The following is a 12,902-nucleotide window of genomic DNA, read 5'->3' as shown; positions in this document are numbered from 1 at the left end:
GGCCTTTGGTAGTGCAAATGTTAATTTCCTCTTGGTTTGCAGCTTCCATTCCTTTCCATATGATGGTACTATTCATGATTTCTTTTCTCAACACTGCAGGCCATTGTACGAAAGAACCTCGTTCTGCAGCTGTCGGACAGGGCTGGAGGCTGATGTGACAGTGGCGGTAAAAGGAGCGTATCATACCTCGAAGTGATGAAAACAGTGATGTCATGGCTTGGCGGCGCTCACCCCGTCTCCATAAATAACCCAAAATATTACTCTTCATGCTGCGAGCCTGCGTCTGACATCTCCTTGCTCTGGAAAGTATTCACGTTCTGATTAATCATTATACTAGGCTGCAGACTCCAGAGTCCAACGACAAATGCCGGCTGTAACTTGAGACCAATTCTTCAGCCTCAGCCTTTCTGCGTAGGATACTAGCTGAAGAAGTGCCCTCCACTTGCTGACCCCTGTCTCGCGTCCATTTTCAGCCCTGGTTGCACTTTTTATTGACTGGCTACTCTGTACTTCAGTGAGATTGACAGGGGATCAGATTCAGGGCCAAATGTCAAGGAGTTGGTTACTGTCTGTGACGATATTGGCTTAACTAGTGTGTTGAGCAGGCTGCTAGTCAATTCCTCGTCTCCACTCGGGAGCATGCCATGGTCAGGCGGCACGTTTGCCACATCTTCATGTCCAACTACGTTCACTCTGTATCAACGAGAGGAGAGCGACTGCCAGTGCAATGGGCTCGGTGGTATCAGATGGAGCACTGTCATGGAGTCTCCAATAACACACGGCATCAACAAGGATAAAGTTTCCGTTGTAGTCTACCAAGGCGAACCAGGGGTGCAACGTGGTATGATAACGCGGTTCCCCACGGCCAACGTCGCCTGTCGTCATACACATTCAATAGTATGTAGTGGGTGTTTATGACGGTTTCCGAGTTCCTCGTGGAAGACCAATTACTTTGTCTCACTGACTTTCGAACTCGAGTAATTCTCCGAGTTGATGTACCGCTCAACTTACGGCGTACATACTATCCCTTCTTTCTTTATGCATGTACGATTGTTCGCCCTCAATAGTTCAAGCTTCAGGTTCCTTAACTCACAGCACAGCAGAACCATGTCATCATAATCAATCTTCCGCATAGCGTGACTATGATTTCACTGCGTTGCACTAGAAAGTTCTCGGCCGCCAGCTGGCCGCCTCTTCTGTCGATCTCTTTTCCAAGTTAAGACACGGGATGATCGACTCAGGGTACGGGGGTCAAAGTCTGGGTTGGATTATTATGGAGTGCGCCTTAACAAGGCTTCCCTAGATTGGCAGCGGGGCCATGAAACACTTCGCCGACTAGGATTGCAATTGACAGTGACATGTTTGATCCAATTTGATGGTGCTGAGTTACGGAGTAAAAAGTCAGTCAACAACATTTGGACTCATGATCTTCGGCCGTTCCTCATTGTCCCGATCTCGGTTTGAGATGCACCTTGGTCCTTGAGCTCGCGACAACTCCCCATCCTGGCGGCCATCTTCATCGTTAGGCTTGTCGTATCTACAGCATAGCAAATTCGACTGAGTGACACTGCTCATTCTCTGTTCGTGTCATGCCAAAGCCACCATGTTGTAGGATCTCGGCCCGGATGGGACGTTGTCCTGCTGTTATGCTTTCGTGATAAGACACCGCAGGACTCATGGTAGCAAGAAGTGTTTCTTTCGGCTCGGGCGAAGAGGATGCTGTTATATATCGAGCTTGGGCTTCTTAGGCTGCTCCCCTTTCCTGGAAGAAACGCTGTGTTCTGCATAGCTTTTACTTGCGATGCAGTCGAAATATATATTCGCTCTATTAGCACTGTAGCTTGAAGGGCTGACAGCCTAAGAGCCGGTTGTAACGTTGACCTCTTGAGGTCTTATACGCGATCTCTGACGGATTATATAAAGCTCTTACCCTTTGGTCAGTCAGTCCCCTGAGGCCCAAGCAAAACGAGTCTATCTTGATTGACCTCAAGGCTCAACCTGTGGGACAAAAAGCCACATTTATCTACTAAACGCCACGCACGCTCCCAAGCGTGATCCTTCAAGGCTGCCAAGAACCGTCGACGTTGGAGTCAATTTCTGTCTCTTATCGAACACCTAGGTGATTCGCTCTTCCTGTTGGAGTTCCTTTGCTCGAGTCAGCACGAAGTCCTCGAATGATACATAACCCGGGGCATTGGTTCAGTGAGATCGAATCACATTGACCAGAATACCCAGGCCGAGCATTTGTGCGCGCTAGCTACACGAAATGAAACTGTTCGCTATTCTCCAACTACCACGGTTGCTGAATAATAAACCTAGGCTTCTTACCAAGGCCTCTCAAACTGTTCGTTAAGCGTGGGCGAGACAGGGACTGTTTCAGACGGTACCAGCTTGCCCGCATGTCCTTCTTAGTGTCTTCGGCTGCTAGGCATAAGGACTGTGCGTGGACTTGATGATATGAGTAACCCGCAGTGTTGTCTGGCGAATGGATGCTCCAGAAGAAGCGGTAAAACTCCTGCAAGGGCGACTTGGTCGTCGGAAATATGTTCCAAGAGCGGTGGACATATCCAAGTCATTTATTCGGTGATAAGAGTCGAGCTATATACCTTTTAGCATCCACAAGTAGGCAGAGAAGGATAAGATTCAAAGGCTCATCCAGGCCGTCGCTCTGATTATTGTTGATTATGTGATGCGCCTCAAGTATGCACAAAGACATTCTCAGTCTACATTCGCAATAGCTGATCTCCCGTTACTGTTCGCGATCTTTTCGAGCGGTCGATGACTAAGCTTTCCCCCCATTCAGAAAGGTCCAGATTTGGGCTGAGTTGACCTGGAAAGTCTGCATCCGCGAACTTCGCAGAGGTTTTTGAATTGATCGTGGGCAGGATCCCGGCTTCTGTCACGTTGAGTGAATCCTCCTACCCTCAAGTTTGGTCTTCTGCATCAGAACTAATCATGTGGATATTTTGCAGTTTGGAACGTGGACCTTTTTTTGGTTCCTCGCACCACCCCCTCTCTCCTTGGCGAAGGCTGCATTCGTCCTGATGACCGTCAGCATACTCGATTTTAGCCTCCTCGACGATTTTTCCCTGTGACAACTTTATCAGCTGCTTTTCATATATGGCCGTATAAGTGAGGGGTGGTTGGATTAGTGAGGATATCCTGCGCACTCGTTTGAAGATGGACGAAGGCCATATCCTTGGTGAGGACCTACCCCTCCCACCGGCGCGGCTCTTTCAGAGACTTGCTCAGTTGCCCGGGTATACTTGGGATCAGTCGATCGAACCTTTCCACTCAACATATAACCACTGGCACGTCTTTGGCCTCCGATATGCTGCAGACCCGGAAATCCTCACCCCGCTTGCGACTTCCTCAGGCCCATCGAGCATAGCTCGCAGCTCCCCCCGTACCGAGTCTCGTCCTCCTTTTCGGCATCACTGGAGAAGCAGCTTGAGCGAATCTAGCAGCGAGCTATCGATTTCTCGAATCGATCATGATTTTATCTGGATACCGGTGATTGCGAGGGTGTCGTCGCACGTTGTGAGGCTAGAGCGCGAGTTCCATATGATGAGGTCGATTGTGCAAACCTCGGACCCAGATTGCAATCATACGATGCGCCCGATTGACCTTATCCGTCTACCCTCCGACCCTGGCGACCAAGGACCCCTCCTCGTCGCCATTTTTGAATCGCCCGGCCCGAACATGTTACGAGAGTTGATCGCATTTGGTCCGGCATGGTTTGCGGTCGGTGGTAGGGGCGAGAGTGTGGAGCCGAGCCCCGGAGAGCAGGTTCCCCTCTCAGTTTTCCTTGACTTTTCGATTGGCGCTTGCGACTGCGTCGAGCTTTTGCACTATGGACTGAAAACAGTGCATGGTGAACTCCGTCCAGACGCTTTTCACTTCAACAGAGAGGCCCGATCTGTGAAACTGATGAACACTGGAAATGGCGCAAAGGCATTTGATAATGTGCTCAGCGAGGGCTGGGTTTCAATTTCGCGAGAGCTGGGAGTCAAGAACAAGCTGCAATTCATCGCGCCAGAGCAGACTGGAAGAATGCCGACGGAACCTGACAGCCGAACCGATATTTATGCTCTGGGGGTACTATTTTGGACAATGTTGGTCGGCAAACCCGCTTTCACCGGCTCCGATCCAGTCGAAGTCGTTCAGAATGTTCTAGGAAAGAAACTGCCTCCAGTTTCGGCCAAGCGGATGGATATCCCGGATGCAGTCTCAGCAGTGATTCAGAAAATGACACACAGGGCGGTCAACGAGCGCTACCACACAATATCTTCCGTGAAACGAGATCTAACGCAGATCTCTCAGCTGCTTGGCGATGGCAACAGTGAGGCGCTGAAAGATTTCCAGGTTGCGCAGCGTGATGTCTCGTCGTTCTTCACTCTTCCATGCAAGATGTTCGGGCGACAGGGGGAGTATGACAGAATTATTAGTGTCGTTGAAAAGGTCCATAAACGCCAACAAGCTGCCTATGTAAAGGCTAGTGCGCAAGTTCCAGGAAGGCTCGGGTCAACCTCCTCCTTATCGGAGGGACGTGTTGATAGCTTCGACCTGGCCTCAGTCTCAAGTGACTCCAACTCATCATTACACTTGAATCCGAGAGCCCACACGAATGGGGGCGCCTACAATCTTGGACGTGTCTCCACCCACGAATCCCTTCATAGCACTGAGTCATCACTTTCCACGCAGAAACCCATTTCAAGCAAAGCGAAGAGCCCCGTGGATTCACGCTCATCTTGGGACAATGCTATTGATCACGATACTGTCTCTTCTGGGGTAACAAGCTCGCAGAATCCTGAAAACCCCCTCGTCACAATCAGCAGACATAAAACTGCTCACAAGCTTCGCCGCCACTGCAAATGCGAGGTTATTACAATCAGTGGTGCTGCGGGAATTGGAAAATCTGACCTGCTGAACCGTATTCAGCCGGCAATACGTAAACTTGGATACATCGGCATTGCCCGGCTGGATCGGGCAAGGAGGGTGCCATTCGAACCCTTTGCCAAAATTCTTGCTTCTTTGCTGCGCCAGATCTTCAGTGAACGCGATGTCACAACGGAATATCACAATACTATCCGCTGCGCCCTCCGGCCGATGTGGGGGACATTACACCGAGTTCTGGAGCTTCCAGAGCATCTAATGTCACCTGGAACCAGCGACAAGCAGATATCTCCCAAGTGCACAGCCGCCCAGCATATCCTGAAAGACAGTACAAGAGGCGAACCATCGAAACGGCTTCCCCTTCCCCGCCTCGACCATGGGCAGTCATCTGTGGATTTCTTTTTGACCAATGCTGCCTCGAAGAATATGCGGCTCATGGAAACATTTTTGGAGATTCTGAAGACACTTTCCCATTTCAGATTGATTACTGTCTGTGTTGATGATCTACACTACGCTGACGACGAGACTATGGAGTTGATAATGAACATTGTCAAAGCCAAGATTCCGTGCGTTTTGATACTTACGAGCAGGAAGTCAGAGCTTGAATCCGAGGCGATCAAATCGCTTTTCGAGGATGAAAACCCAGCGGTGACACGAATAGTGCTTAAGCCGCTTTCGGAAGATGAAGTGATGGAACTAGTGGCAGCTACAATGCATCAACCTCCATCGAACAATCTAACGCCCCTCGCAGCGGTCATTCAGGAGAAGAGCGTTGGAAATCCATTCTATGTGCGAATGATGCTCGAAACCTGCTATAGCAAGAATTGCATCTGGTACTCGTGGAAGAACTCGGTATGGGAGTTTGACCTCGACCGCATCTTCACAGAATTTGTGGCCCCAAGATACGGTGAAGGCCTTGGGATTGGGTTTATCACCAGGCGTCTGCAGGAAATCCCAGCCGGGGCACGATCAATTCTTGTATGGGGCTCCCTGCTGGGAAGTCCATTTTCGTTTTCACTGGTGCAAAAACTCCTCACGAGCGAGTTTCTGTACTCAAGCGAGGACGATGAGGCAGTAGATCTCACTTGTCCTCATAATTTCAATCTTATGAGGCAGTCTGAGGCCGATATCATCGTGGGCTTGCAGAACTTGGTGCAGTCAAATGTCATCTTGCCTGGAACGACTGACGATGAGTTCAAATTTGCCAACGATCGGTTTGCACAAGCTGCATCTTCATTGACGGAAGGGCGTAACGTTGAGAAGATGCATTTTATCATATCGCAAGCAATGAAGAAGTATTATCACGATGGGCGCAGCCGTTATGCAATGGCACGACATGTCGCTCTGGGGTCTCGAATAATCAAGTCTCGTGTCGTCGAAAGACTCGATTACAGGAAGATTCTCTGGGATGCTGCGCAAATTGCTGCCCAGTCAGGAGCGCGGCCAACTGCCCTTTGGTATTATCGCCATTGCCTCTCCTTCCTCCAAGATGATCCATGGGATGATAATTGCATCGATGTTTACTATGACGAGACTTTACGTCTTCATCTCGCGGCGGCCGAAATGGCTTGGTCTCAGGGTCAGCCCTCTGATGCTCTGACTCTTCTCAATAAAGTCTTTGAGCATGCGAAGTCGGCGGTCTGCAAGCATCGGGCCTACATAACGAAAGCAAAGATTTTTGCTCAAATGGGCGACCACCCCGCCTCAATGGAATCGCTGCTCACGTGTCTGGATGAGCTGGATGTGCATCTTCGACAGCCCACGACATATGAGGAGTGCGATGCCGCATACAGAAACCTCAGAACGCATCTCGCACAAGCAGATCTGGACGCAATCGCCCGTATGCCTGTTAGCAAGGACATCAACATGGTCACGATCGGCACAGTGTTTGGCGAGGCAATGGCAATAAGCTTCTGGGACGATGGGTTGACCTTCTATCGGATGGCTATTGAGATGATGAACCTTCATCTACAAGGGGGATTTGTGCAGATCTGTATCGGTTGCTCTCACCTTGCCATGATCGCCTTCAGCCGATTCCGCGATTTGGACCTTGCCGTGAGGCTAAGCGAATTGTCCCTAACTCTGCTCGAGCGATGTCCCGAGCCATGGACCAGAAGTCGTGGGTCATTGGTCCATAATTTCTATGTCGCCCATCTGCGAGCACCACTGGCAAACACCCTTCCAGCCCTTGAAGCCTGCGTTGAGGCATCGTCTTCCCTAGGTGATCCATACATCACACTCATTACCATGTCAGCAATGGCCATGACCAGACTGGCTCTTGGCCATGATCTAGTTCAGATTGAGACATTTTGCAATGAGGCTCCGGTGGAAAATAGCGACTGGGAGAAGGATACTCGTGGGGGTGCCAGTCTCGTTGTCGTCCGGTAAGACTTGCCTTTCAGGCGCTGAAAACGAAGAACGCCCTGCCATATACTAACAATACACTATAGACAAGTTTCGCGGGCTCTACAAGGGAAGACGCAGTATCGAGACGCCGACACGGTGCTCAATGACGAGAATCACAACACCTGCGAGTTCCTCGACTATCTGGAGAAGAACGCAAGCAACCCTGATCGGCCCCGTGACCTCTATCATGCCCTCTCGATGATTCCGCTGTACCTGTACGGACATCATGCGAAGGCCATAGACCTAGCTGCGGGAATGATGGAGAGTATTTCGCGGCTCTGGTCGGCTCGGGCAACCTACACTGTGTACTTCTATTCAGCCCTCGCACACTTGACGATCCACAACGATAATCCTACTTTGGGCTACCTTGATGGGAAGTTGGAAACAGTCCTGAGATACAAGGCCGAAATTGACTTTGTCCGACGTGCTTGCGATGCGAATTATGGAATGTGGGCTCTGATTTTGGAAGCTCACCTTTTTGAGGCTCGAGACAACCACACGTCTGCGCTTCAAGCATTCGAGGATGCGATTGATCACTGTCAAGTTCATCAGTGGCCCATGGAAGAGGCTCTTGCTCTGGAACTTTATGGTACGTGATACTCTACCTAATATTCTCCCTCTTCTAACGCCATTTGTAGGCGAGTTCTTAGTCCGTCGAGGCGCGAAAAGGGCGGCTCGCTCGGTGATGCAGGACGCGATTGCCGCTTGGGCCGCAATCAGTGCTATCGGCAAGGTCATGCAGCTGAGTGAAAAACACGAGTGGTTATTGCGGACGGCGACAAATTCAAGAAGCGTTGATGTCGGCTGTCAAACTGTAGACTCACTTCTTACGATCAACCAGAACGTTGTCGGGCAGGAACACATTGGTGTCGGTGTCGGTGTTGGGCCAACTCAGACTATGCATGATGAAGAACGGAAACACCGATGGCTGGAGCAAAGTGGTCTTACGACTGGCGAGCGTTCCCTTGACATATCCGGCGTTGGACTCGGTAAGTGTTCCGATGACAATTTGCATAATTGATTCCTTGACCTAACAACTCAAACAGATATCATTGACTTGTCAAGCATCCTTGAATCGAGTCAGGTCATGTCCTCGGAATTGCAGATTGACAGCCTTATGACGAAGATGATCGAAATCGTGCTGGAATCGTGCAACGGGTCTGACTTTGCGGTCATCGCAACCAATCTCGACAACAACTTTACCATTGCCGCTGCCGGTGACCTTGAGAAGGGACAAAAATCTTTCGTTGACGGGTTACCATTTTCGGAGATGGAAGAGAAGATGGCTCAGCAGATTACGCATTATGTCATGCGCACCAGAGAAGAGGTACTCGTTCACAACGTTGTCGAGGATGAGCGTTTCTCAAACGTGAGCGAGGCATATCAGACCCGAAACCCGCTGGGCCGGTCTGTCATTGCGTTGCCTATCATGCAGGCAGAAAACCTGCTCGGTGTCATTCAGGTCGAAGGGAAACCGAATTCCTTCACGCAACGAAATCTCGTTGTACTGCATCTGCTGTGCAATCAGATTGGAATTTCGTTGTCCAACGCGCTTCTCTTCCGAGAGATTCGGAAAGTCAGCGCTACGAATGCCTCCATGGTTGAAACCCAGAAGCGAGCACTCATGCAGGCACGAGAGGCTGAGCACAAGGCCAAGGTGGCAGAAGCTGAAGCCAAGCACAACGTGAAGCTGAAGGAGGATGCTGCCAAGGCAAAGTCGATCTTCCTTGCCAATATTTCCCACGACCTGCGGACGCCGATGAATGGTGTTATTGGTCTTTCCGAGTTGCTCAAGGGCACGAAGCTGGATCGGGAGCAGGATGAATATGTCGAATCGATCCGCGTTTGTGCCGACACTCTTCTTACGCTCATCAATGACATTTTGGACTTTTCTAAACTCGAGGCGGGCAAGATGAAGATATCCACAGTTCCTCTGAATATCAGGGAGACGATTTCAGAAGTCGTTCGTGCGCTTCGCTACACCCACAGAGATCGAGGTCTTGAGACCATTGAAGATCTGGATCAGGTTCCACCGGATCTTGTGGTACTGGGTGATCCAGTTCGGCTTCACCAAATTTTCATGAACCTCCTCAGCAACAGTTACAAGTTCACACCCAAGGGATCCGTGACTGTCTCCGCCAAGGTTTCCCGAGACGGTAAAGGGCGTGTGCGCCTCGAATGCTCAGTGTCCGATACTGGAATCGGAATTCCGGAGGAGCAAAAGCCGCGCCTCTTCAGGCCTTTCTCGCAGGCAGATAGTTCGACTGCAAGATCCTACGGCGGTAGCGGGCTTGGACTGAGCATTTGCAAGGCCATCATCGAGGACGTCCTGGGAGGCGCAATCTGGCTCGAGTCTACTCCCGGTGTTGGCACTACCGTGACTTTCCATCTGTCCTTTAGCAAGGTCAAGACTGAGAAGACAGCCACACCCTGGGCAAAGGTCCTCGACGACCAGGCCGCTCCTCGACCCACCGTACGCGATTTGTCCATGATTCCTCGCGAGCAAATCCGGATATGCATCGCAGAGGACAACCCAATCAATCAAAAGATCGCCGTCAGATTCGTGTCATCTCTGGGACTCCAATGCGAAGCATACAGCGACGGACAGCAGGCAGTCGATGCGCTAAGGGCACGATCCGAGGAGGGAAACCCGTTCCATGTCGTTCTGATGGATGTGCAAATGCCTGTATTAGATGGATACAACGCAACTCGTGCATTACGCAACGACCCAGATCCCAACGTCAACGAAGTCCTCGTCATCGCAATGACCGCAAGTGCTATCGAAGGAGACAGGGAGAAATGCCTGGACGCCGGCATGAACAACTACCTTCCCAAGCCTGTTCGCTCCAACATCCTAAGCGACATGCTGGACAATTATCTTGCAGCTAAAAAGACACGCCTGCCATTCCGCAAGCGAGGAAGCGTCAGCGGCGTCAGCACTGGATCCGGCAAATCAACTGGCGTCTCCTCTCCTCTGCCTTCATCATCATCTGGCTCCGACGAACCGGTCAAGATTGAAGAAAATGACGTTAGTCCGTCCTTGTCTTCTTGAAAATTCTTTTGTCTTCTTCAGCTTATTCCTAAGCGACCAATTGCACTTCACTTCTTGTTCCCGTTTTGACTTCGATTTGGCGATGGCGATTCAGCACTTTTGAAGGCTTCTTTTACGTTGCATATTGGGATATAGACTCTCTTCGCCTCGGGCTACGATTCTCTGCATATTCTTTCTTCACTTATTGATATCCATATGGGGGTTATATATCGAGTTCTGTCACTTCAATGTTAACGTTTCCACGTCAATTTCAGTTCCATGTCCTCTTCTACGGCTTGTAGTGTTCCTTCACCCATAGGCCCGATGCATATTTTCGGTAGTAGGTCTGGGTCCACGCGCCTTTCGACCTTGGTTGAACCCAGGAATTCACTTTCTCTGCAAAGCTTACATGTTTATTTTTCTTATCAGGCAGACCTCGGGGTCGAGTGGTTATCTCAAGCGGCATACACGTCAGCCCTCTGGATACAGAGTTATGCTGGGTGGTCTCCATAATGGTCCGCCAGGCATTCAAGGCCGAGGGTCGGCCACTGCGGCTTAAACCGCACTCGTCGTCCATTATTCGGTCACTTCGAACTCAATATTCAGGTGAAGTTACCTCTACCCATCGAACTGTCGGCGTGAATCTAAAGAGTAGAGAGGTAGCTATCTGGTAGGTGAATCGAGAAGAATTGACTGATTATATATACCTCCTTAATTCCTCTCCTACCACAGAAAGCCCTCAACTTTCTTATCCCCCCAGTTTCCTTCTCTTTACCTCCCTCGCATGAAACCCGAGCCCTATCCACGAACAACCCTTTCCTTTCGAGATGTCTTCATCCTACCCTTGCATGAGACGACAACTCCTATTCGAGCTCTTGTATCCCGATCTCGTCCACGAGCACTGTCAGGCGTTGGCAGGACGAGACAGTCTGCCGTGGCATCCAGTGACACATATCCCAATCACCACGCGGATCACCGGCGGAACCTTCCAAAGCACACCGGACATTCGTTCGAACTGGAAAGCTTCTGCGCTTCGAGCCCCTTGTCCACGCTGGAATTCCGTCTTCGAAACGCTTCATGACGACCTACGGCAGGTTCCCAGCATATCGGCATGCCAATGATAAGGCGTTGAGGTGGGGCTTCGAGCGAGCCGTCCTCCAAATCGGGCGAGGACCGGACGAATTAGAGAGATGACTATGGAGAGGGCTGTGACCAGATAGCGGGGATCTTGGATGGAGCTTGAGCCAGAGGGCCGCCTGACGAAACAAGCCTCGCACCATCTGCGACTGTCCCGAACAAGAAACCAAAAATACCTGGTGTCCTACCGGAGTGACTGTAAGCATCCTTTCTTACTACTAGTTGTTGCTTGGACGATGAATAACCAGAAACAGGCGCTCCCAAAGGGATGCCCTCTCGCTTTGTCTCCCGGCCCAGCAAGTCATCATGAGTAGCCCTATACTTGTGACTAAAAGCTCACTCGCTAGCCCATAATCGCGAGGGCTCACCCTCTCGGCTTGGGTAGGGCTCGCTATCCCAGAGCCTATGTGTGGCCATCAGTCGGGCCAAAGCTGGCATGTACATCCTGGATAGCAGCTCGGAACTCCTGAGGGCATGCCACAAACACCGCGTGCTGAGAGCAAGTCATGTACCTTGATTGGCACACTCAAGTACATCCGCGACAACAAGCTGAATGTTAGCGTCCCAACAAGCTTCAGTCTCTGATCGATGAGGCTCTTGCGTGAATTCATCATCGCCCTGGACCCAGCCCTGACCCTACTGAGGCAGAACCCGCCGACGAAGAACCCGCCTCGCCTGATCCCACTGGCGATGTTTGGGCCGTGGATGATTCTATTTTGCCTGCCCCTGTCGCAGCTTCTTTGACCACCACTGATGACTCTGCTTTGCCAAATTCGGTTGCTGTATCCGCTTCTCCTACTGTTCCCAAGACCGATGCTGGACATTGCCGAAACCATTGCCCTGCATAACGAGATTGCCGCGAGGACCTTGAAATATCTCGAAAGTCCATCGAGTTGGACGTCGACGGTGAAAGCAACTCGAACGGATCCCTCAACTCAACCTCAGGGCTCTGTAGATGATGTCGGCATGTATGCCTGAGACACCAGCAGCCGTAGCCTGCGTTGTGACGCTTCTATCACCTCTTCCCTACTTAGACCATCTGGTAGGCTCTCATCTCTCCCTGATTATTGCTATACCGACGGGGCACTGGAATAACACATTTACGGTAAGATCCAAGCCTCGCTACCCTGCGTTGATCACCTCTTTTCCACTCTCAAAATTTCTCAAGAGCCATGTAAGTCTGAAAATCATCGGCATAATTCCTGCTCTTCGGGTCAGAACTAACATTCTCAGCTTTGACAATGGCGGATGAAAACAACGCCCAAAGCCAGGAGAATCAGTCCAATTCTGAGGATGATGAGCTCCTTCCCGACCTCATTACGCCCAGGTACTCTGAAGACCATGTCATACCCGATAAATATATAATCGGCAAGTTTCCAGCTTTCGGTACCGCCCTGGCAAACGTAGACGACAAAGACAACATTGTCGAGGT

General features: G+C 50.7%; 1 protein-coding gene across 1 annotated transcript; it reads left to right on the top strand.

The window, feature by feature from the left end:
- Positions 1 to 2,818: 2,818 nt before the first annotated feature.
- On the top strand, positions 2,819 to 10,602 carry BJX68DRAFT_234684 (putative sensor histidine kinase/response regulator). Its single transcript, XM_071039785.1, has 5 exons — positions 2,819 to 2,908; positions 2,973 to 7,280; positions 7,347 to 7,891; positions 7,941 to 8,291; positions 8,349 to 10,602. Exons 2-5 carry the CDS (start codon positions 3,181 to 3,183, stop codon positions 10,352 to 10,354), a joined length of 7,002 nt encoding a protein of 2,333 aa, XP_070900564.1. The 5' UTR covers positions 2,819 to 2,908; positions 2,973 to 3,180; the 3' UTR covers positions 10,355 to 10,602.
- The last annotated feature ends 2,300 nt before the right edge of the window (positions 10,603 to 12,902 follow it).

The sequence above is a fragment of the Aspergillus pseudodeflectus genome (genome assembly GCF_044049435.1).
Source record: "Aspergillus pseudodeflectus strain CBS 756.74 chromosome Unknown BJX68scaffold_15, whole genome shotgun sequence".
Taxonomy (NCBI): Eukaryota; Fungi; Ascomycota; class Eurotiomycetes; order Eurotiales; family Aspergillaceae; genus Aspergillus; species Aspergillus pseudodeflectus.
This window is presented reverse-complemented; position numbering and strand designations above follow the sequence as displayed.

What these genes read in the sequence shown, in the direction of transcription:
- BJX68DRAFT_234684 (XM_071039785.1), top strand. Translation starts at nt 3,181, where the DNA reads ATGGACGAAGGCCATATCCTTGGTGAGGACCTACCCCTCCCACCGGCG. An exon ending in TCTTGCTCTGGAACTTTATG is followed by an intron (nt 7,892 to 7,940) that starts GTACGTGATACT and finishes CGCCATTTGTAG; the next exon opens with GCGAGTTCTTAGTCCGTCGA. An exon ending in CATATCCGGCGTTGGACTCG is followed by an intron (nt 8,292 to 8,348) that starts GTAAGTGTTCCG and finishes CAACTCAAACAG; the next exon opens with ATATCATTGACTTGTCAAGC.